A 24,949-nucleotide genomic window follows, 5' to 3' on the forward strand; every position below is an offset into this window, starting at 1 on the left:
GGGTCTTCCTGACTCCAGGTCCAGTTCTCTATTCAGTTTGGTGGGAGGACTGGTTATCCCCTAATTCAATGAGATAGTTTGATTTCATAGCATCTGAGGCACTTCCCACTGATAAATCTATGATCCTATTTCTTCAAATCTTCCACCTATAAAAGAATGCCTCTATCCATTCACTCTAGCCCCCTCTCCCCTTCCTGGAAACTCCTCTCCTTGCCCCACCCCCTTCCACTTCTATTGAATGATTTTCCTTCTCCAGTCTCCAGCTTTGGTGCCACCTTTTCCAGGAAGTCTTCTAGGATTACTCTTTCATTTCCCCAACTAAAAGTGATCTCCCGATCACAGTGCACAGTAACATCAATGTTGTAATGATGAAAGACTTGGCTACTCTACTCAATGTAGTGATCCAAGACAATTCCAAAGAACTCATGGTGAAAAAATGCCATCCACCTCCAAGAGAGGACTGATGAACTGAGTACAAAATGAAGCATAATTTTCTCTTTAAAAAAAAAAAATTGAATTAAAATCTTTTTTAAATATGGTTAATATGGAAATATGTTTTGCATGATTTCACATGTCTAATTGACATATTACTTGCCTTCTCAATGGGTGGAGGGAGATTGTGGGAAGAAGGAAAGAGAGAATTTGGAACTCAAAATGTAAATTGAATGTTAAAAATAAATAAGTTTGGGGGAAAATTTTAACAAAAAAAAAGTGATCTCCCCCTCCTCTGAAGTCAGGCTGCTGTTTGACCTTTCCTATATGCTTAATTATCCTTTTTTCTTATCTTGCAGCGTTGAACAGGTTTCTTTCCCAACTAGAATATAAAGTCCTTAGGCCAGAGACAGTAAATTCTCTTCTCAGCATCCATCATCTTCAGTCCTAACAGTGCTTGGCTTGCCTGAGGTAGACCCTGAATCTCTTTATGTTTGTTGAAATGTGTAGTACTTCCTTACAACTATAAGATCAGGGGGATGCAAAGACAGGAATGAAACTCCCTGTCCTCATTCTGTTCCGTTTTATTAGAAGAAGTAGGATGTAGAAGCAAGAACTCTGCACTAATCCCAGCCTCAGTTTCCCTACCTGTAAAATTGGGGTATTGGACTAAATGTACTCTGAGGTCCCTTCTAGCTCTAAATCTATGAACTGAGGACCCAAGTTCAAATCTTGCCTTCTGGTGTTTACTAGGTTTGTGAGGACAGGCAAGTCATATAACATTCCTGAGCCTCCATTTCCTAATGTTAATACCTGAAGTACCCACATCACAAGGTTGCTGAGAGAGTCTAATGAAATAAGGCGTGTAACGCATTTTGTAAACCTTACATTGCAATTGTTATACATTTAACAATGTATACATTAATATATAATGTATATATTAGTATATAATGTATAACAATATATAATACATTAATATATATAATGTTTAATGGGAGATACATTTCTCCCAATAGATTGGCTCTTAAAAAAAAAAATCCTCTTGGACCCGTTTCCATTGGAGCAGTAGAGGGCGCTCTGTAGCCATTATTTGGGACATTGCCTCAGCCTTTGGACCTATCCATGGTTCTCATGCAGGCAAGAGAGTCAAAGTACACCGAAAATACTCTGGTCTTCCCTTTGGGTCTCTCATAGCTGGGTCATAGATTTAGAGCTGGATTTCTCACATTTTTTCCTGGGCTTCTCCTCTAGTAAATCTTTCAAACGGTGCCTTTGTTGAAATGAAAAGAAAAAAAAAAGGCAGGGGGTGTTGTACATCTCAAGGCTCAGAATCACCAAGAAAGAAAATATTGAGAAAAGACAAAATAAGGTGATGAAAAGGAAATCTGAATCTGGAGTCCAAGGACCTGGGCTCAAATTATGGCTATTACAAACAAGACTTGAAGTTGCCTGTGGCTTACACCAGGAGCTTCTTATTGCAAAATTCAGACTAAAATTGAAGTAGGCAAAATCATCAGACTGTAGAGGTATGACCTAAATAACATCCCTCATGAATAAGTGGAAATGATGAACACATTTGAGGGATTATATCTTGTAGACAGAGTGCCTGAATATAGATGGAGACAGCAACAAAAAAAAAAGAGCAAAAAAGCAAAATGACTGGCTTATGAGGCTTTACAAATAGCTGAGGAAAGTAGGAAAGCAAAAGATAAAGGAGAAAGGGAAAGATGTTCCCCTCTGAATGTGTAACTCCAGAGAATGACAAGGAGAGATGAGAAGGTTTTCTTAAATGAGCAATACAAAGAAGTAGAAGAAAAAATAGCATAAGAAAGACAAGAGATCTCTTCAAGAAAATTAGATGTGTCAAGGGAATGTTTGATGCAAAAATGGTAATGATAAAAAACCAAAATGGTAGAAACTTAGTAGAAGAGATTAAGAAGAGGTGGTAAGAATATACAGAAAGAAAGATCATAACATCACTGATAACCACAATGGTGTGGTTACTGATATAGAACCAGACATCCTGGAGACTAAAGTCAAATGGACTTTAGGAAGCATTATTAACAATAGGGATAGTGAAGTGAAAGTATTCCAGCTAAACTATTTTAAACCCTAAAAGATGATGCTTTAAGTGCCGCACTCAATGTGCTAGCAAATTTGAAAAACTCAAGAGTGGTCAATGAATTGGAAAAGATCACTTTCTAGCCCAGTCCTAAAGAAGAGCAATGCCAAAAAAATTTCAAATTGCCAAACAGTTGCACTCATTTCACATGCCAGCAAGGTTATGCTTCCGATTCTACACACCAGCCTTCAGCAATATGTGAGCTGAGAGAGGGGCAGCTAGGTGGCACAGTGAATAAAGCACCAACCCTGGAGTCAGCAGGACCTGAGTTAAAATCTGGCCTCAGACACTTAACACTTACTAGCCGTGTGACCTTGGGTAAGTCACTTAACCAAATTGCCCTGCCTTCCACCCCCCCCCCCAAAAAACGCAAAGAAAACCAAACAACAATATGTGAACTGAGAATTACCAGAAGCACAGGCTGGCTTTTGAAGAGGCAGAGGAACCAGAGACCATGTCACCAACATTCCTGAATTATAGAAAAAGCAAGAGAGTTCCAGAAAAGCATCTGCTTTTGCCTCATTGACTATATTAAAGCTTTTGACTATGTGGATCATAACAAAATGTGGCAAGTCCCCAAAGAGAAGGTCATACCCGAGCAGCTTGTCTTCCTCAGGAAGGTGTATGTGGGTCAAGAAGCAACATTTGGAACAAATATAAAACATCGGAAAAGGAGTACAATAAGGCTGCATTCTGTCTGTTTATTTAACTAACATGCAGAGTTGTTATTGTTTAGTCAATTGGTCATGTCCAACTCTTTGTGACCCTATTAGGGGTTTTCTTGGCAAAGAAACTGGAGCAGATTGCCATTTCCTTCTCCAGTTCATTATGTAGATGAGGAAACTGAGGCAAACAGGGTTAAGTGACTTACTGAGAGTCACACAGCTAGTAAGTGTCTAAGGCTGGATTTGAACTCAGGTCTTCCTGGCTTCAGGACTGGCACTCAATCCACTCTGCCACCTAGCTGCCCCTATATTCAGAGCACATCATGCAAAATTCGAGGCTGGATGAATCAACATCTGGAATTAAGGTTGCCAGGAAAAATAGCAACAATCTCAGACGTGCAGATGATACCACTCTGATGGCAGAAAGTGAAGAATTAAGAAGCCTCTTGATGAGGGTGAAAGAGGAGAGTGTAAAAGTTGACCTGAAATTTAACATTTAAAAAGTAAGATCTTGGAAACTGTTTCATCACTTCCTGGTAAATAGAGGGAGAAGAAAAGGTAGCAGTATCAGATTTTACATTCTTGAGCTTAAATATCACTGCAGACAACAACTACATCAATGAAATTTTAAAGATGCTTCTTGGAAGGAAAGTCACAACAAATTTGGACAGCCTAGTAAAAATCAGAAAAATTGCCCTGCTGACAAAGCTCTGTTTAGTCAAAGCTATGATTTTTCCAGTTGTAATGTAAGGCTGTGAGAGTTGGACTATAAGGAAAGTGCTACAGAATCAATGTTTTCAAATCATGGAGCTGGAGAAGACTTTTGAGAGGCCCTTGGACATCAGGAGATCAAATCAGTCAATACTTTAAAAAATCAATTGACTATTCATTGTAAGAACAAATACTAAAACTGAAGCTTAAATACTTTAGCTATATAATGAGAAGATGAGGACTCATTGGAAAAGACCCTGATGTTGGGAAAGACTGAAGGCAAAAGAAGAGAATGGCAGAAAATGAGATGGATGGACAGTGTTATGGAAACAATGACATGAATTTGGACAGATTTTGGGAGACAGTGGAAGGTAGAAGAACCTGGTGTGCCAATTCCTGTGGAGGCTCAAAGAGTCAAAACATGATTGAACAACAACAAAACAATGTGTTGCCTTGCAAACTAATAAATAAGTTGCCTCCCCTCTTTGAGTCTGTCCCCCCAAATTATTCTTTTGGGGTAGAAAAGGGAGCATGAAGTGGATGATTGTGGGAAAAACCTAAGGATTGAAAAAATGTTAAAAATAAAATATTCATTCAAATGAGAATCTTGGACACAAAAAAAAGTCAGAAGCTATCCAGTCCAACCAGTGTGGCCATTTTCCTTTCCAGCATTATGAAGCCTGCTCATCTAACCTTCACTGGGTGTCCTAATGGAGAGAGAGAGTCAGTTAGTCAACAAATATTCATTTAGCACTTAAGATGTGTGAGGTACTGTGCTAAGCTCCAAGGATACAAATAAAGACAAAAAAAAAAAGATCCCTGCCCTCAAGGAGCTCACCTTCTAGTGGAACAGCTGACCTTGGGCCCAGGAAGACCTGAGTTTGAGTCCTGCCTCTGACACACAGTCCTATCTGACCCTGGACAAGTCACTGAATCTCTCAGTGACCTAAGCAGCTCTCTAAGACTATAACTTGAGAGGGAGTCTCCTCACTTGGGAGGCCCCTATATCAGTGGGATCACAGGCCAGCCCCTGTCTCTACTATCTGTGGTTATTTACCTCATAGACTTATGGTGAAGATAAAATAAGATCATTTCAACAGAGTGCTTTGAAAACTTAAAAAACATTAGCTAAGAATCAGCTGCTACTATTATCAAAGAATTCCCCAAAGTAGGGCACACTGCTGCTTCCTTCCTACCAGGGGACCATTCACACTATTGAGTTTTCTTTATTTCAAGCTAAAATTTGCCTCCTCCCAAGTCGTCCCCTGAGGGCAACTAGAACCAACCCAATGTCTGTTCTCTACAACAGCCCTTGGAAACAGCTATAATGATCATTTAAAAACATTTATAAAAGACCTACTATGTGCCCGCTACTGTGCTAAGTACCTCATTGTGTCATTTATCCTCACAACAACCCCAGGAGGTACATGTTATTATTATCATACTGATCTTACAGCTGCTCCAGAGAAGCTAGGTGCCCCAGTGGATTGTCAAGCCTGGAGTTAGACTCATCTTCCTGAGTTCAAATCCAGCCTCAGACACTTGCCAGCTGTGTGACCCTGGACAAGTCATTTAACCCTGTTTGCCTCAGTTTCCTCATCTGTCAAATAAGCTGGAGAAGGAAATGGCCAACCACTCCAGTGTCTCTGCCAAGAAAACCCCAAATGGGGTCACGGACAGTTGGACAGGACTGAAATAACTGAACAACAACAAAAGCAGTTAAGGAAACGGAAGCAAACAGAGATTAAGTGACTTGCCCAAAGTCACCAAGCTAATAAGTCTCTGAGGTCAAATTTGAACTTAGGTCTTCCTGGTTCCAGTCCCAGTGCTCTGTCATTGTCACCTCCAGTCTTCTCTTTCCCATTTCCTTCAACCAATCCTAATATAACATGAATTTAAATCAGCCAATGAACAAGCATCCAGTAATGGTCTACTGTGTGCAAAGTCCCTGGAATACAAAGAAAAAACAGGGGACAGTTCCTGCCCTCAAAAGGATTATATTCTATAAAGGGAAACAACATATAACCAAATAAAGAATCTGTGCAGTAAATAAAAGGTACTTTAGGAGAGAAGGAGGCACTAGTAGCTGGGGGAGTCAGGAAAGTCCCTGTGTAGAAGGTAGTACTTGAGCTGAGCTTTCAAGGAAGCTAGAGATTCTAAGAAAGGGAGACCAGGAGGGAGTGCATTCCAAGCAGGGAGGACCTACTGTACAAAGGCAAGGAGATAATAGATGTGGTGTTGTGCGTGAGAAACAGCCAAAAGGTCATCTTGACTGGACTTTAGAGTGTACAGCAGGTACTAATGTGTAATAAGACTGGAGAGATAGACTGGAAGCAGATTTGAAGGAATCTGAATGCCAAACAGAACTATGTCATTGATCCTAAAGACAATAGGGAACCATGATAGCTTTTTGAGCAGTAGAGGAACCCCCAATTAGGAGGATATTAAATTAGCTCAGGTGAGAGGTGATGAAAGTCTGTATTAGGGTGATGACTTTGAGACTGAAGAGAAAGGGTCAGACATAAAAGATATCATGGAGTCAAAATTAATGCCACTTAGCAATGAGTTGGTTATGGGGGGTGAGGGAAGTTAAGGATCTGATGATGACAGCAAGGTTATGAACCTGCATGATGGAAAGAATGATAGTGCCCTCAATGGAAGTCATAAAGGCCAGAAAAGGGACAGGTTGGAGGAGGGAGAGGGGCAGAGATGATAAATTCTATTTTGAGTTCAATGTCCATGGGATATCTAGTTGGTCATGACCACCTGGCAATTGATGATGTGGAACCAAAGCTCAGAAGAGAGACTAGGGATCCATATAGAAACCTGAGAGTCATTTGCATAGAGATCTGCACAGAAACCAGAGCCCATGAAAATCTGTGAGATCTCCAAAAGAGAATATAGAGCAGAGTTTCTTAACCTGGGGTCTATGAAGTTATTCCTTTAAAAAAAATTTTGTTACCTGTGTTTTATTGTGATTGATTTCCTTTGTCATCCTATACAGTCTATTTTATGCATTTAAAAACCATATTCTGAGAGGGTGTTTGTAGGTTTCACCAGACTGCCAAATGGATGCCCATGATGCAAGGAAGGTTAAGAATCCCTGGGGTAGAGGAGTGAAAAGAAGGTTGAGGACAGAATCTTGGGAAACATTCACAATTAGAGGGTGAGTTATGGATGATGACCTAGCAATGGAAACCACGAAGGAAGCATCAGACAGGCAAGAGGAGAATGGAGAAAGAATTGTCCGAAATCCCAGAGAGAAGAGAGTATCCACCAGGTTGTCAACAGTGTCAAATGCTACTGAGAAGTCAAGAAGGCTGGAGATGGAAACTCTTCACCATCTGATTGCCTTCTTCTGGATGCCCCCCAAATTATCAATGACCCTCCTAAAATATAGTGCCCAGAATAGAACACAGATCTAGTCTGATTAAGGCAGAATACAACTAAGCTATCACCTCCCTTTAATCCTGTGTGCTGCCTTAACACGTTTGACTCCTCCTGAGCTTGTAGTCTGCTTAAACCTTCAGATCATAGGACCATAGATTTAGAGACCCAATCACCCCCCATTTTGCAGATGAGAAAACTGAGACTCAAAGTGACTGCAATTTGTGAAAAGTGATTCGATCAATCAAAAACCATTAGTCATGTGTTACATACCAGACACTGTGCTAAGAGCTGGGGATAAAAAAAAAAAAAAGAAGCAAAAGACAGTCCCTAGACTCAAGGAGCTCACAGTCTAATGGAAGAGACAAAGAACACACACAAACAAGCTATATACAGGATAAATAAAAAATACTTAGGAGAGGTTGGGAAAGGCTTCCTGTAGAAAGTGGCATTTTAGTTGGAATTTAAAGGAAGCCAGAGAAGCCAGTAGACTAAATGAAAAGAGCATTCCAGGCAGGGAGGGGGCAGTCAGAGAAAATGCCCAGAGATGAGAGATGGAATGTCTTGTTCATGGAAGAGCCAGTGTCACTGAATCAGAGTACATGGCAAGGAGTAAGAAAAAAGAAGACTGGAAAGGAGGAGGGGACAAAGTCACTCAGATAACAAGTGATGGAAGTGATATTTGAACCCAGGTCCAGATCCTTTTCAGACAATCTGCTGCCCTAATCATGCTCCCATGCCTCCTCCACCTTGTATTTATGAAGCTGGTTTGTTTGAACTCCAATGGAATCCTTTCCATTTGTCTCTATTAAATTCCAGCTTACTTACAATATTTATGAATCCTGACTGTCACACAATATATTATCCATCCTTCCCAGCTAATTTTCTATTGAAGTCATTGATAAAAAAAATATTATGTGCCACCAAACCAAATACTGATCCCTTGGGAGCAAAGCTCTAGAGACCTTTGAGTTGACATCAAACCTCTAATAACAACTTGGCAAGTTCAGCCATTCAAATAGTACCAAATCCCCCTAATTTCATTACTATTGAGTTCTCATCTCTGTATTTTCTGCAGAAGACTCATATAAGACTTTGTCAAATGCTTTGCCAAAATCTAAGTAACCTATGCCTCCAGCATCCTGATTCTCTAATCTAGCAGCTCTGTCACATAAGGAAATAGTACAACACACCCCCCCCCCCATAATGCCAGGGTGACTCTTTGGGTCACTACTTCCTTTTCTTGATGTTTACTAGTCAGATTTTGAATAATCCATTCCATCATTTTGGCAGGAAGTTGTCAAGCTCACCAGTCTCTACCTTGCAGACTCCATTTGCTTCCCTATTTTAAAAATCAAAACATTTACTGTCTAAGGTTCCTTCTAGCCCTAAATCTATGACCCTAAATCATATGTAGCAGTGGAATTTATCCAACTAGTTTACCTATATAGAAGAATACTGGTGGCCATTGTTGGGGTTCTTACACTATTAAAGATACCTAGATTATAAAATGTCCAGAAAAAAACTCTATTTTTTTCTAATTCTTCATTTGAAAACTATGACTTCTAATTTAATCTAAAAATTCATCCACTTTATTTCCCAGATTCTTACCTTATTACCAAGTAGCAATTCAATAAAGTAAGAATTTATTAAGGGCCAACTATGTGCCAGGTACTATCAGGCACTGGATTCAAAAACAAACATTGAGCAGTCTCTGTCTTCAAAAAAACATCTGAATGATTGGGGGGAAAACAGAGAGAGGCTATAAAGACCATGCAATCCAATCCCCTCCTCTCCAGGTGAGAGTGAACACACCCTGTGAAACTATTCTCCCAGCCTAGGTTAGCAGGAAGTACTTATGTCAATGACTATAATGGTTAACAAGGAGGAAAGAAAGACAGGGACCTCAAGACATCGTGCAGCACCATGGACACTTCCCTAAACCTTCCCCTTCTGTTTTGATATTGAAATCCTGGTATGTCACTATAGGATTGTAAGTCTAAAGACTTAGTGCTAGAAGGGACCTTAAAGACCATGTAACTAAATCTTTTCATTTTTCAGATGAAGAAACTGAGGCCCAGAGAGATGTCACTTGTCTCTAAAGTGACACAGTTCATAAGGAGCTAAGTCAGGATTCCCCAGTTCTTTGACCCCAAATTCCACACTGTTTCAATTATTCCATACTATTTGCTAGGAGTAACCGAGGGAGATAGCTATCTGATGAAAAAGGCATATGTTAAGACAAATGCAAAAAAAAAAATTCACAGATTTTTAAAAAAAGAAAATTGTTCTTCTGTGTGATAATTATTCATAATAAAAGTCAGGTAGGCTGTTAGCAGAAAGGAACTGTGAATAATATGGTCTTGACCCACTTCCAGATCAGAAGAAGGTTGTATTCATAGTACTTACTAAATTCTGTGGATTCCTCCCCTTTCAAACTTATCTTGTAGCCTCTCAATACTCTAAAACAGATGTAATGTTGTTTAATTAAATCTCACACCCATATATCTACTAGCCCACTATAAGTTTTTCTTCTGTTTCTACTCAGTAGAAGCAAAACTCTCTGTCTGTCTGTCTGTCTCACTCTCTCTGTTTCTCTCTGTCTCTTTCCCTCTGTTTCCCTTCCCCCCATATAACATATGTGTGTGTATTATATATATATATATGTATGTATATATATATATATATAGTTGTTGTGTAGTGTAGAGATCACTGGAGTCAGGAAGACGCATGTCTAAATCTGTCTTGAGATAATTTTTTAATATATCTCATTTTAGTGATTTCTTATGTTTTTATATGACCTTAACTTTTAATATATTCTTCCCTGTTTCCTACCCATCCCCTATTCTCGATAACAAAGTTTTCAAAAAGAAAGAAAAATAAACTGTTGGGCACAACTAACCAAAACATCCATTATGTCTCAAAGTATATGTCACATTCCACACCCCTAGTGACCCACCTCTGTAATAAAAGGAAGGAAATGGATTTTCTCCGCTCTTCTCCATGGTCAGGTTTGGCCATTATGATTACATAGCATCCAATTTCCTTTCTTTTTTATTGTTGTAGTTGTGTTGCTTATTTTCCCAGTTCTGTTTATTATTCTCCTTGTTTATACTGCATCATTCACATAAGCCTTCCTACATAAGCTTCTCCAAATTCCTCATATTCATTCTTTATTAAGGCACAGCAATAACTCATTGAATTCAGGTACCAAACCTGTTTAGCCAGTCCCAAAACAGCAGGCATCAATATGGTTGCTAATTCCCTGCAACCACAATAAAGTGCTGCTATGTTTTGGGTTATCTGGGGGCATTTCTCTTTGTTGTTGATTTACTTAGTGGCATAAGCTTAGTAATGGAACCACTGCATTGAAGGCATAGATTTTTCAGTCATTTTCAAAGCATGTTTCCAAATTGCTTACCAGGATAATTAGGCCAATTCATAGCTCCACCACCACCTTATATACTTATTAGCTATATGATCCTAGACAAGTCCCTTATCTTTTCTGAGCCTCAGTTTCCTTATTTGTAAGATGGTTATAATAAGAGTGCCTGCCTTACAATGGCTGCCTAGAGCAGAGACTCAGTCCTCAGGCCGCATGTGGCCCACAACACTCCCAATCTGGAACCAGATTAAATTGTAGCTATTATCTGATTTTAATTTGTTGAATATGCACACACACGTATAGTTTTCTAAGTCACTATATGGTTTATAGGGATGTTTTATGATTTAGTGAACCCCATTTCTGTGTAAGTTTTATGCTACCTGGTCTAGCGCATCAAATGAGTTAATGCATATAGTTTGCAAACCTTCAAGAGTTACACAAATGAGAGTTGCTGTTGTTGTCATTATTATTATTTCCAGAACATGTATTTTCCCTATTCTTGCCACCATAGATAAAGATGATGTAAGCATCAGACCATTTGACTGTTAGTCCTGCCTATGTATACCATGTTGAGGGAAGGGCTAGCCTTGGTCTTGGTCTTAGGCTTCTCATTGTTCCTTATCCCTAAACTCCCACAGGTAAAAGAAAAGATTATATTACAAATTATATAAAACAAGATTCTTCTGTCTTCTACAGCTCTGCCATGATGTAATGAGTGTTCAAGGGCATCCGGGTGGTTCTTAGTTCTTATAGTCATCTTGTTTCAACTTGTTAAGTTTGGGAGTAAGGGAAACCTGATGTGGAAAGGAATTTACTCTCCGAGAGGTAAATGTAACCTTTTATTACAGAATTCTAGCTGCTATAGGATTGACCCTAGGAAAGGTTGGGATTGGGGAGTGAGCACTGGCTGTTGCATTCAAGTGAGCCTTGAATCATAGGAATTAGTGCTAGAATAATAACTAGCAAATGTAGAGTGCTTTAAGGTAAGGTGCATACTATAGGTGTGGCCCCCATTTTACTGATGAAGAAACTGAGGCCCAGAGAAGTTGAATGACTTACCCAGAATCACACACAATCCAAGACAGGATTTGGTCCCAGGTCTTACTGACTCCATGTCTAGCCTTTTATCCCATCGTGCTATACATCTTTTTAATTTAGTTTTTGCTTTGCTTTTTGGAGGGGGGAAGGCAGGGAAATTGTATTCAATTGACTTGCCCAAGGCCACACAGCTAGTAAGTGTTAAGTGTCTGAGGCTGGATTTGAACTCAGGTCCTCCTGACTCCAGGGCGGGTGCTCTATTCACTGTGCCACCTAGCCTATACATCTTTTTGAAAAGGACTTTTGAGATGCTTTAAGTCAATCTCTAAAGAATGGCCAGTGGATAGATTGCTGGACCTGGAATTAGGAGGACCTGAGTTCAAATGTGTTCTCTGACACTTAGTAGCTGTGTGTCCCTGGGCAAATCACAAATGAGATAATATTTATAGAGTGCTTAACACAGTGCCTGGTATATTTCCAGAAATGGGTAAGATAAGCCTTCCTCCACCTCTTTGATTTTCCTAAAGTGCAGATCTGACCATATCTTTCCCCATAGTAGGTGCAATATAAAGGTTTACTCTCTCTTACTTAATCTCTGATTGTCTCAGTTCTCTCATCTGTAAAATTTGGATTAATAACAGTACCTCCCTCCCTCCAAGGGTTGTTGAAGGGATAACAAGATATTTGTAAAGTGATTTCAAACCTTAAAGCACTAAATAAATACCAGCTACTGATGACTAATGTTATGGAAGAGAAGTGATCTGTCCGAGGTCCTATGGATGTTAACTAAAAATACCAGGATTAGAACCCAAGTTTTCTTGGCATCATCATGCCTCAAGTCACTCAGTCAGAACTGATGCTTCTCCCTTCTTCCTATCAAGCTTCGTTTTACTTCATCTCATGACCAGTTTCTGGGCAGTAATAATTTAATATCTGCCTCAGTTTTGACATCAACTTCCATCACTCACTTTCAGTTTGCCCTTCGGCTCCCATCCTCCAACCTGTAGTTTCTAGCATCATTTCCAGCCTTCTAGGTGTGAGTGGAGTGACTAGAAAAAACTGAGGACTCCAGAGACAAGTAGATAAGCTTCTCCTCCTTCCTTTCCTCCACCTTTCATCTCTCTGGTCTTCCTAAAGTAAAGATCTGATTTGCTGAACCCCTATTCAACCAACTCCAGAGGTTCCTTATTGCCTCCAGGATCAAAAATGGAATCCTCTTGTTGGCTTTGAAAATACCTTTCAACTTTTCCCCTGGGAAAAGGAAAAGGGTGTCCCATGTGAAATTCAGGGGGTGTTGGGGGGGGGGGAGAGATGTGTGTCTGTCTCTCTGTTAGTCATTTTTGCCAGAGTTCTATTTAATAGGTTGATCCTTTACCTGGAAGATGGTCATCCATCCAAGAGCCAGTGTGGCTTCAGAAAGGATGGTTGATGTGATTCTTGCTGCTCCACAAGCTCCAGAAAGGCCAGGAGCAGAACAGAGGTCTATACAAAATGCTGATCAATCTGACCAAGGCCTTTGATACTGACAGTTGGGAAGGTTTGTGGAAGATCATGGCAAAATCTGGTTGCCAAGAGAAGTTCATCAGTATCGTACACCAGTTCCAAAAGGGTAAATTAGCATGGGTTCTGGATAATGGATGATGCTCTTGTGTTTTCTCAGTCACCAATGGAGTGAAGCAGGGCTGTGTGCTTGCTCCCATAGCATGTTTTCAACTATGTTGTCAGATATCTTTAACAAGGACAAATGCATCATCAAGTTCAGCTACCTTACTGACAGTAAATTATTTAACTTGAAAAGGCTTCAAGCCAAGACTAGAGTGGAAGGAGAGTTGGTGCAAGACTTTTTGTTTGCAGATGATTGTACCCTCAGTGCAGCCTCTGAGGCTGAGATACAACAGGGTATGGACCTGTTCTCTGACACTTGTGCTAATTTTGACCTGACAATTAACACCAAGAAAATACAGTTTCTCCACCAGCCAGCACTGCACCATCCATTGTGGGAACAATCAGTTACAGCAAATGGAGAAATGTGAGTGCCCTGAATAAGCTCACTTATGTTGGCAGTACCCTTTCCAGGAATGTACACATAGATGATGAAGTTGGCACATATATTGCCAAAGCTAGCTCAGTGTTTGGGTGTCTCTGAAGGGAAGTATGGGAGAGAAGAGGTATTGGGCTGCCTACCAGACTGAGGGTCTACAGAGCTGTTGTGCTGACCTCATTGTTGTGTGCCTATGAAACCTGGACAGTCTACCAGCGCCTCACCAGGAAGCTGAATAGCTTTATCTTAGGAAGATTCTGAAGATCACCCAGCAAGATAAGGCACTGGACACTAAGGTCCTTTCTCAAGCTGAACTGCCAAGCATTCAAACTCTACTGCAGAGAGCACAAGTCCGATGGGCTGGCTGTTTGTTATTAGAATACCATTTGCCTAAAAGACTATTTTATGGAGAACTCACAAAAGGCAAGCACTCACATGGAGGTGAGAAGAAGAGATACAAAGACACTGTCAAGGTCTCTCTGAAGAACACAATGTGTCTTCACTACATGCTCTCCTTCCCCTTCATTTTCCACCAGCTGCACTCCTTAGTCTGGACTCCACCATGCCCCTCAGCTGGGTACCTTCTCCCCTTTTCTCTTGCTTGGCACATAGTAGGCACTTAATAAATGTCTATTGACTGACTGACTAAAATACTTCATTTATTTTGTAATTATTCTGTATGTATGAACATAAAAAGTCATATATAATGTATATATGTATAATATATACATATTATATATGTGTGAGTATAAATATATATATCCTTTGATAAACTGTCAGCACTGAGGGCAGGGACAGTTTCATTTTTGTCTTTCTCCAGTGCCTAACACAATACCTTTATATATTAAGTAGGCACTTAATAAATGCTTGTTAATTGACATTACTGAAATGGTATAGGTTTGATATCACAGGAAGAGATGGATTTTGATTGGAAGCAAGTGATGGGAGGAAGCACAATCTAAATCCTACCCACCAGGGTTGCCCCCCCGCCCCAAAACAGGGAGAGTAGGCTGATGAAGATTTGGTGGTGGAGGGTTTCTCTCTGCAGGAGGACCCAGGGCCCAGAGAGCTGCCTCAACTTCCCAACAACTGCATTTCCAAAGTGCTTCCTCTGAACAAGACTTGGGAAAGAATGGATCAGAGTATGACCTGGGATAACTCTCCTGTTTCTATAATACAGAAGATGGGAAGCATCTGTTTTCTCTTGGGAGGGAGCTGAGGTGGAAGGACAGAGCTCCTGGGAATAGCTCAAAGGGAATGGAGATGTGAAGCACATCTTCCTAACACAGAGAAGTGTCAGACCCAAGAATGGGTGGCCAGGGAATTGAACATGTCACGAAAGCAGAGTCAGAGCTGGAAGGGATCTCAGAAATCATTTAACCCTACCACCCTCCTCCTACAGTGAAAGAAACTGAGGATGAGGGCTTGGAAATGACTTGCCTAAGGTCACCCAGGGAGTAAAGCACTGGATGTAGGATTTGAACTCAAACCCTCTGACTTCAGAGCCAGGGCCCCTCTCTACTGCATTAGTCTGGGATGCTCATCCATTTGGAAAGAAGACTCCCTGATGGCTAGATGGGGGTGAGGAGGGAAGAGAAGGGGAATTCTTCAACCTCCTTCTTTCAGTCCTGGTACCTTTTAGAAAATCTCATACAGAGGACCATAGGTTTAGTTTCCTTACCACCACCACCACCCTCCAGTTTATAGATAAGAACAGTGAGGTCTAGAGAAGGGAAATCATTTGTCCAAGGTTACCCCAAAAGTAACAGGATAGGGATTTGGACCTGGATCCTCTGTTTCCAAATCCAGTATTTTCACTACTTGCAACAGCAGAAAGAGCAACAGGTCTGGGACCCCAAGACCTGGGCTCAAATGCAGTCTCTGAGGTTCTTTAGCTATTTGACCTTGGGCCAGTCGGTTCACCTCTCTGTGCCTCAGTTTCCCTCAACTGTTGAATGAAGGCATTGACCTCTGAGGTCCCTTCCAGATCTGGTTCTGTGATTCCAAAGTTGGAGCCTCTTCCACAGCATGGAAAGAAGCCTTCCTGCCCCTCCCCAGCCCCTGTCTCCCGTCCCTTTCCCAGCCCCTTCCTCCTCCTCCTCCTTTTCTTCCCTCCTCTTTCCTCCTCCTCCTCCCTCTTCCTCTTCTTCCTCCACCTCCTTTGCCTCCTCCACCTCCTCCTCTCCCTCCTCCCCGCCCCTCCCCTCTCCAGGCTCGGGCTGCAGCTGCTGCTAATGACACAGATCGGCTGCTGCTGCCGCCGCCGCCGGAGCGGGCGGACGGGCGGGCGGACAGAGGCAGAGCGCGGAGCGCGGAGCGCCCCGAGAGCCGCGAGTGGCCCGCGGACGACGGACAGGCCCCGAGACAGCGGCGCTCGCCTCGCCGCCTGGCCCGGCCCGGCGCGGGCGCTGCTCCGGCTGCCCGGGATGGCGGCGGGCCGGGCCCGGGCCCGGGGCTCGGGCTGAGCGCCCCCCGCGCGCTCGGATGGCGGGCGGCGCCGGCTGGGCGGGCGGCCCCGCGGCGCTGCTGCGCTCCGTGCGCCGGCTGCGGGAAGTGTTCGAGGTGTGTGGCCGAGACGCGGACGGCTTCCTGCGGGTGGAGCGCTTCGTCGCCCTGGGCCTGCAATTCGGCCAGGGAGAGGAGGTGAGTGGGGGGTGTGAGGGAAGCAGCCTCTGAATCCCTGTCCCCATCCCCTGCATCTCCAGCCCCATCCCATCCTCATCCCGTTCCCATCGCCTTCCTCTCCCTATCTTCAGTCCCGTCCCCGTTTCAGTCATTCATTCCCCTGTGTCCATCCCAGTTCTCCTGTCCTTCCCTCTTCATCTCCAGCCCAATCAGCACCCCATCTCCTTCCTTTCTTGCTCTCTCCTGACCAGCCCAACCTCATTCTGCCCTCACGCTTCCTCCTTCCTTCTGAGCAGCCCTCTCCTTTTCTCCCTCCTCCAGAGGCCTCCTACCTATCTCAGTCCCCAGCCCCACCCCCCAATGGCCCTCTCCCCTTGTTTAACTCCCTCTGGTATGGCCATCGCTATCTCTTGCCCCTAGGCTGCCCTCCACTCTAGGCTGTACCTCTCCAGTCGCCATCCCTGCCTTCCTGCTTCTCCGCTATGTCAGGGCCTCCATTCCTCCTCTCCACCCCCCACTTCCCACCCCCACCCCCCAACCACAGATTACGAGGTTCTTTAGTCCTCTCACTCAAATCTCATGACCCATCTCCCTTCTGAGACAAGGATCCCTTGTCCCAGTCCTCCCCCACCCCAAGCCTAATACCGTGGCTACTGGGGGAAGGAGATGCCAAAATTCTTCTTTCCCCTCCCCTTCAAAGGGAACTCCTTTGGTCCCCAAACACTGTCCCTTCCTTCCAAACTTGAGGGCGTCTATCTTTTATGCTTGGGGCTTCTCCTGAGCAAAATCAACCACCATAATGTATCCATATTCCACAAGAGCAGGGGTGTGTATCATGGGCGCGCACACAAACCCAGTGGCCTGGTGAAGCCTGTGGACCCCTTCTCAGAATCATATTTTCAAATGCACAGAATAAAATGCGTAAGATTACAAAGGAAATCAATTCTATTGAAATAAAGATATATTTTTCTCATCCAAGTTCACAGAATCCCTGGAATAAGAGGTCTGTAGACCCCAGATTAAGAATTGCTGTATTAGAAGTGCCACCTTGCTTCTCTCTCTCCTCTCTCTCTCTCTCTCTCTCTCTCTCTCTCTCTCTCTCTCTCTCTCTCTCTCTTTCTCTCTGTCTCTCTCTGTATCTCTCTCTGTCTCTCTCCCACCCTTTCTTGAATCAAACAGAAGGCAAGTTGGGGCATATGGTTTTCTGGTACAGTATGGGGGTGGGGGCACCTTTGTTCCACTCACTGTCAAACCTATTTCTGTGCTGTGTACAGGGATATGTGGCCATACTGGGGTGTATGGCTGGAGAGTTTATATTGGGGAGTCCCTCTCTGACCCCCTTCTTGGGACTGGTTCATCTGAACCCTAATATAGTCCCCACACCAAGCACATATTCCTTCTAACTCAGCCTTGTTGAGCAGCACTAATCCTGGCCCTGGGGCCAGGGGCTGATGCCAGCGGCGGATGGCCTAAAGGGCCAGTGAGGCCATTGCTGCTCGCATCTGGGTTGCAGGGCTGTGCTGAGACAGGAGAACTGGGTTCAGAATCTTAGAGAGCTGATGCTTTTTATTGTCCATGAGTTGGCTGGAGGCCAGAGAGTGATTCCTGGCTCACAAACAGAGAGGCCACTGCCTACTGGCCAGACCAGGGTAGATGACCTTGTTGACTTGTTATGTGCTGGCCGACTGATTGGCCAGTGCAAGATTTCTAGTCTCTATAACCAAGATTCCCATTTCTCCAACACTGTAGCCTTATGAGATGGGTAGTAGAGATGGGTAGATTTTTATATCCATTTTACAGAAGAGGAGGTGAATGCTCATAGAGGGCAATGTCTGGACATTTAGCTCCACAGAAGTTTTCTGTAACAATAGAAAGGGCTGCTAGATGAGAAAATGAGCTTCCTGTCACCAGAGGTACTATGAGTTAAGGATGCAACTACAGAGATTTCTTCTTCGAGTAGGAGGCTGGAGGTGATGATTTTTAAGCTTGTAAATGTGAACTGGGACTTGTGCCCAGGTGTTCTGACGTCAAAGACTAAATTTCTTTCATGGTTTGTGGTGGGATGAGCTCTGAAGTCAGAGGTTCACATCTGACATTCACATTCACATCTGACACTTATAATCTGTGTAACCTTGGGCAAATCACTTAATCTCCTTGAGCTTCCGTTCCCTCTTTTGTAAAATGAGGGAGTCAAATTATGTGGCCTCTGAGGTCCCTTCCAGCTCTAAGGATCTGTGATCCTATAATCCCAATCCCTTCTTGGAAGACCTTTATCTGTATTTCAACCTTATCAGTTAGAATTGGAGAGTGATCTAACATTACAGGTTAGAATCAGAAAGCAACCTAGTAGCACAGAAGAGACCAAAGACTATCTAATCATAGGCTTCTAGAACAGTGTCTGGGAGGGACATCAGAAGCTCTTTAGTCCAACACTCTTATTTTACAGATGGGGAAACTGAGGTACAGAAAGGTGAATTACTTGCCAAGGTCACACAGCAGAGCCAGGGTTAGACCTTGGCTAAGGTATTTTTCCCTTCCCGCCACCTCCCTTTGATATATTGACTTTGAAAGGCAAAATAAACTCTCAGGAACAGGTAAACTGGGTGAGTTTCTCCATTATTGGTGAACCTTTTTTGTTGAAATCAAAAGCTGAATTTGCTGGAATGTAGTTGGTTCCAGCTGAGAATGACTCTTGAAGGCAGGACAGAACAATTTCCTCATTTAAATGCCCCCTGGAAATTGTGTTTCTTTACCATAATTACCTTGAAAGGCAGTTTGGTATAGTGAGAAAAGCAGAGGATTGGGTCTCTGACTCCCCTGTTTCTTACTTCTCTTGCTCCCAATAAACGACATCAAATCCCTGAACCTCGGTGTCCTCATCTATGAAATGGGAATAATACCCTGTCTACCCAAAGGTAGTTGAGAAGGTCAAATGAGATAATTCATGTTAATGAGATAATTCGTGCTTTTCAAACCACTGAGTCTTCCAGGGCTTTCTGAGGTATGATCAGTGTAGCATAGTGACTTAGTCATATCTGGAGTTCCTTAGTTCATATCTGGACATAGTCAGATCTGGAGTTCAAATCCTACCTCTGACTCTTACTAGAATATGACTGTGAATGAGATAGAGTCTTTCCTATCCTTAGCCACCTTATCTTTAAGAAAATATCCGTGGTACTTCTCTTAGTCTGAGAGGCAGCATGGAGCAGTGGAGAGAGAGCTGGTCTTAAAGTCAGGAGAGATCTGAGTTGGAGTCCCAACTCCAATGGGCAAATTATCTAATCTCTCCGTGCCATTCACCTGCAATGCAGCCTGAATTAGACTAAAATGTACTTGAAAATATTTATTAAAGTAAATAAAATACAATAGAACATTGTTCACACTTGGTTTTCTAAGTCAACATGCAGCCCACAGTGATCTTTATATATGGTTTAGTTCCCCCTTCCTTTCTCTTTGTCTGACACCAACTGCTGCTTCAGATGATGCTGATTGTAAATGAGAGGGCAGTTGCCAACCAGCATGGGTAGAGGGAATCTCTTCACTGGGAATCCCCTTGACCAATGAGCTATGCCAGTCAGGTCCCTATTACTCATTCCTAGATCTAAAGGTATTGTAGGGCTCAGGTGAGATCATGTATGTGAAGTGTGGAGCCACCTTCAAAATGTTCTACATGTGCCAGTTGTAATTATCGAAAGCGCTTTGTAGCTCTAGAACACTAGATCCGTGGAAGAACTCTTTTTCATCAGTGGCAGCATCCTCATCACTTACTGTATGCTCTTGGTTCTGGGCTTTCCCATGTGTGCAGTTTCTATAGAATCCCCTCTTCATCCAGATATTTTCCCTCCTACCTCTTCCTGACAAATCCAAATATCCCCTACCTTAAAAATGGCTACAACATAGAATAGCAGGGGAGAATTTGGAGTCAAAGGGCTGAGGTTCAAACCCCAGGATTCCTAGCTGTATAATATGACCATGGGCAGGTCATTTGGAGTCTCTGGGCTTCAGTTTCCCCCTCTGTAACATGAGGGGATTGGGCTGGATAATTTCTAAATTCCCTCCTAGTTCTATATTCTCTAACCTAATTCTCTGCCTCTGTTGGGGATGGGTCATCAAAGCTTAAGTAGTATCACACCAGTCTTCAAGGATGGACAAGAGGTTTGCATGGTATCTTGGAAAAATATGACCCTGTTGGTGGTATTTTGGTTATTTTCATATGAATATTGAATTTCATATGAATAATTGTAGTTGACAATCAGGACAGTTGAATTGCTCACTCCTTTCCTTCCAAGCCTGGGGATGTGGTGATGATAGTACCAGACTCCTCCCTTCTAGCTTACATAGAGGCAATTGGTAGCTTTTGCTCATTGACTAAGGGGATGGCAGAAAGCAGGAAGGTATGTTAGCACATCTTGGATAATAGAGTCAGTGTTCCTGAAGATCTTAACAGCCTTGAGCATTGGACTGAATCTAATAAGATAAAAATCATTAGGGAAAACTATAAAATCTCATACTTGGGTTCAAAAAGAATCACTTTTCCAAGGCCAGGATGGGAGAGGCATGATGATATATCAGTTTGCCTGAAAGAGGTCTGGAGGTTTCAGTGTCCTGGAAAAACACTAGGAGTCAGCAGGGTGGTGTGATGACCAACATGCTCATGGAATCTCAGGGCTTCAGTAAGAGAGATTCAGCTTTCAGGAACTGAGATGTGATGACCCGCCCTCCCCTCCCCACAGAGCCTGAATCAGGCTGCTGAAGAATTGGGGTCAGTTCCTGGTCCTAAAGTTTAAGAAGAGCATTGAGATACACTGGAGAATGATGACAGAGAGAGAGAGAGAGAGAGAGAGAGAGAGAGAGAGAGATATGGAGATACACACAGAGACAGACAGACAGATAGAGAGTTAGAATGACCAGAAGAAGACACTTAGGATGGTAAAGATTCCCATCCACCATGTAGGAGGATCAGTTGAAACAATTGGGAATGTTTAGTCTACAGAGGAGGAGACTCTGGGAGAACAGGGTAACTGTCTTTAGACATCAGAAGGGGGATCAGGCTTGTTCTATCTGACCCCATAGGACAAGAATATAAGCAAACAGTGGAAGGTGCAAAAAAGCATATTCACATTTGAGGTCAAGAGAAATGCCAGTTGTCCCACAGTGGGCTGTGCTGCCTGGCTTGGGGGTGGGTCCTCTCCTTGGGGGTGCATCCTGGGAGGGTGGGGAATGTTCCTTCTGGCCAGGGATTGGAGTGGTTGGGATACTGAAGTCCTTTTCCATTCTCAGATGCTGTGATTCCATTCAGCTGCACAATAAACATACTGATAAGTATGTAGAGGATACATTCAGAGTAAATACAGAGTAATTCAGGGTAAAGAGGAGTGCACTAAAAACCGGGAGTATCAGGAAAGGCCACTTGTGGAAGGAGGTGACCCAGCACTGTTTCAGTGGAGATGAAGAAGGAGGGCATTCCAGGCAGGGAGCACAGCCTGGGCAAAAACATGGAGCCAGAGATGAAATGTGTGTAGGGAACAGTCGGGGCTGCCGCTAGCTTGGAGTATGGGAGGGGGCGTAGTCTAGGATCTGTCTGAAAAGCAGTTAATGCTAGATCACAAAGAACTTTAAATGCCAAAAAGGAAATTTGTGTTTTATGTTAGAGGCACTAGGGAGCCACCCATGCTTTAGGTATCCCTTTGGCAGCTGTATAGAGTTTGGATTGGAGAAGGGGGCAACTGGAGGTGGGGAATCCTGTTACCTCTCTGTAGTAGTCCAAGTGAGAGGTGATGAGAGATTGCAATCACACATTAATTAGTGCAGCCAGGACTCAAATCTAGGTCCTCTCCATATAGTCTTCAAAAGCCCCTGTGAACCTATAGAGTTGTCATGAATACAACTGAAACAGCTGGCTCTGGAATCAAAGGTTCTGGATTCAAATCCTGACTCTGTGACCTTAGGTAAATCACTTCCTCTTTCTGGGTTTGTTTCTCCTCAATCAAATGAGGAGGGGCTTTGACTAGGTGATCTCCAGGGTCCCTCCTACCTCTAAGTGCTGCAATTCAAAACATTAACAGTGAAAAAATCCCTGACTCTAGAACCCAGATTCTGCCTTGGACCTTATCTATGTGATCTCGGGCAAATCCCTCCATTTCTCTGTGTCCCGGCTTATTATCTATGAGTAAGGGAGTTTGGCCACATGACCCCTGATGTCCCTTTAAGCTTAGATGTACATTATTGTTTTTTAAATGAATTTATACAAATATCTTTTTAGCTATTTAACAAACTATTTTTTTAATTAAGCATTTATTTTCTCTTCCCCTACTGGAAAAGGAAAAATAAAACTTGGGGCGGCCAGGTAGCACAGCGAGTAAGAGCACCGGCCCCAGTGTCAGGATGACCTGGGGATCGAATCCGAGCTCAGATACTTAGCACCACACCCAGAAATAACTGGCTGTGTAACCTTGAGCAAGTTACTTAACCCTGATTGCTTTAAAAAACAAAAGAAAAGAAAACTTGTCACATCAGTTGTATTTCCCAATATACCCATTCTGTCTCCCCCACCCACAGAACGTTCCTTTATGATAAAGAATAAAAAAGGGGGAGGAGAACTCAACTAACTGATGATTTTAATGGATTCTGTAAGGCATGTTGTTATATGAAACAATGTAAAAGGGGGCAGTTCCTGAGGAATGACATTGGTACAAATGCAGGAAGCAATATTGTACCAGTGCACAAACTGACACTGGGGGAGATTTGATTCCATTTAAGAAAAAAATGTTTTATGTGCTTATTCCATCCAATGCACTGTGCTGGGTAGGTATATATAGAGAGAGAGAGTCCCTGCCCTCAGGGAGCTCGCAATCAGGATAGTAGAGTTACTGTTTTCTGTGTTGTCAACAGGCAATTACAACTTCATGAATCTTACCTAAAAGTAGGTTTATTACAAGAGAAATGAACATGCATGTGGAACCCAAAGAGCTCACAATCCATGCAGAAGTTTGCTTTTTTATAACAACAGAACAAAGGAAGGAGGGGATAGCGGAAATCTCTGCCCAAAGGGGCGTGACACGGGAGGGGGAAAGGTGTATTAAAAATAGGAAGAGGACAAAACCCCGCCCAAAGGGGAGGAGCAAAGCAAAGATGAAAGTGGAAGCAGAGGTTCTTGGGGCCCGGTAGGAGAGACCCAGCTCTTAAGCTCCCTTCAGTCCTGCCTCCCCATGGGGGCTTGTGCAGCAGAATAAGTTTGATATTTTCCTGCCACAGATATTAACAAAGGCATCAAAATGATCCGTTTCCTTCCTCAGGAGAGAACATCTCTGGGCTTTGGAAACTCTGCCTTTGTTTCATAAAAACAAAAACATAAGAAACTGGGGAGAAGTCAGAATGGCCTAGGACTCACTGCTGGAGACTGAGCCAGCCCAGAGGAGATGAGCCCAGAACCTGCTCCCAGCTCCCCAGCTGTCATTCCAGGGGGAAAAAAAATCCTACTCTGGGGCTGCTAGGTGGAGCAGGTAATTCCACCTGTCCTGGAATCAGGAGGACCTGAGTTCAATTCTGGCCTCAGACACAACACAAAAACTAGCTGTGTGACCTTGGGCAAGTCACTTAACCACTATTGCCCTCCAAACAGCAAAACAAAAAAAAATCCTAGTCTGGAGGAAAATGCGTCCTAAATGACCCAAATTAGCTGGAGGCGCTCAGGGGATTCAGCTGAAAGGGACCATCCTTAGAGGCTGTCTGTCCATTTCAAGCCCCTCATTTCAGAGAGGGTGAAATTGATTCCTGGAGACGACAAGGATGCTGCCAGGCTCCTCTAACTGGTGGGTTTAACTATGCTTCCACTCTCAGATGCAGCCTTTTTGGGCTTTGCAGGGGAGAAAATGGAGACTTTCCAGCTCATTGATTTGCCAAACCTGCTATGGATTCTCAGTTCAGGACTGGCCTGCCTTTCTGTGCCTCCACTGGGCTATGGAAAGTCTACTGTGATGACATTAGAAAATCATAGATCATTAGAGTTGGGAAGAACCTCGGAAACCATTGAGTCTAATCCCTCTGCCCCATTTTACAGAGAAGGAAACTGAGACCCAGAGAAGGTGTAGTGATTTGCACAGGGTCACATAGCTCATAAATAGTGTGAGCTGGGATTTGAACACCAACCTTGTGACTCTAAGCTTAGCTTTCTTTCTCCAGGATCACCTTACCTGCTTCAGCCCACTGAAGCACAGGTCATAGAATTTAAGTGAATCCTTCCTTTTGTCTCTTCAGGCTTAGCCTTAATCACCTTACAATCTGTAGCCCTTAAACTTTTGGTGTTCAATTAGGGAACTGCCTCCTGTCCCCAGAAGAAGAAATTATTGAATTGTATCAATGGTCTGGTTAGCCTGGTGTTCAGTCATGTTAGTCACCCTTCTGTGAGCTCTCTCCTCCTGCTCTTCATTCTGGGGGCTGATCACAACCATCAGTAACAGATCTGTCCACAAATTGGAATATGGAAAATTCCCTGGCAGCTGGGGCCTCTGGGGATGCTGGCACAAGGGTTTACCATTAAATGG

At 43.1% G+C, this 24,949-nt stretch overlaps 1 protein-coding gene across 1 annotated transcript in view; it reads left to right on the forward strand.

Moving 5' to 3' along the window:
• The first annotated feature begins 16,265 nt into the window (after positions 1–16,265).
• The window catches only part of RAB11FIP4 (RAB11 family interacting protein 4), a 178,806-nt gene continuing 170,122 nt past the window's right edge, over positions 16,266–24,949 (forward strand). The window contains exon 1 of the mRNA XM_069089871.1: positions 16,266–16,424. Within this exon, the coding sequence (XP_068945972.1) occupies positions 16,266–16,424 (159 nt within the window). The remainder of the gene's footprint in view (positions 16,425–24,949) is intronic.

Source organism: Petaurus breviceps, unplaced genomic scaffold (genome assembly GCF_028583685.1).
Source record: "Petaurus breviceps papuanus isolate PSGF00001 unplaced genomic scaffold, PetGlider_PUasm1.0 186, whole genome shotgun sequence".
In the NCBI taxonomy this organism is placed as follows: Eukaryota; Metazoa; Chordata; class Mammalia; order Diprotodontia; family Petauridae; genus Petaurus; species Petaurus breviceps.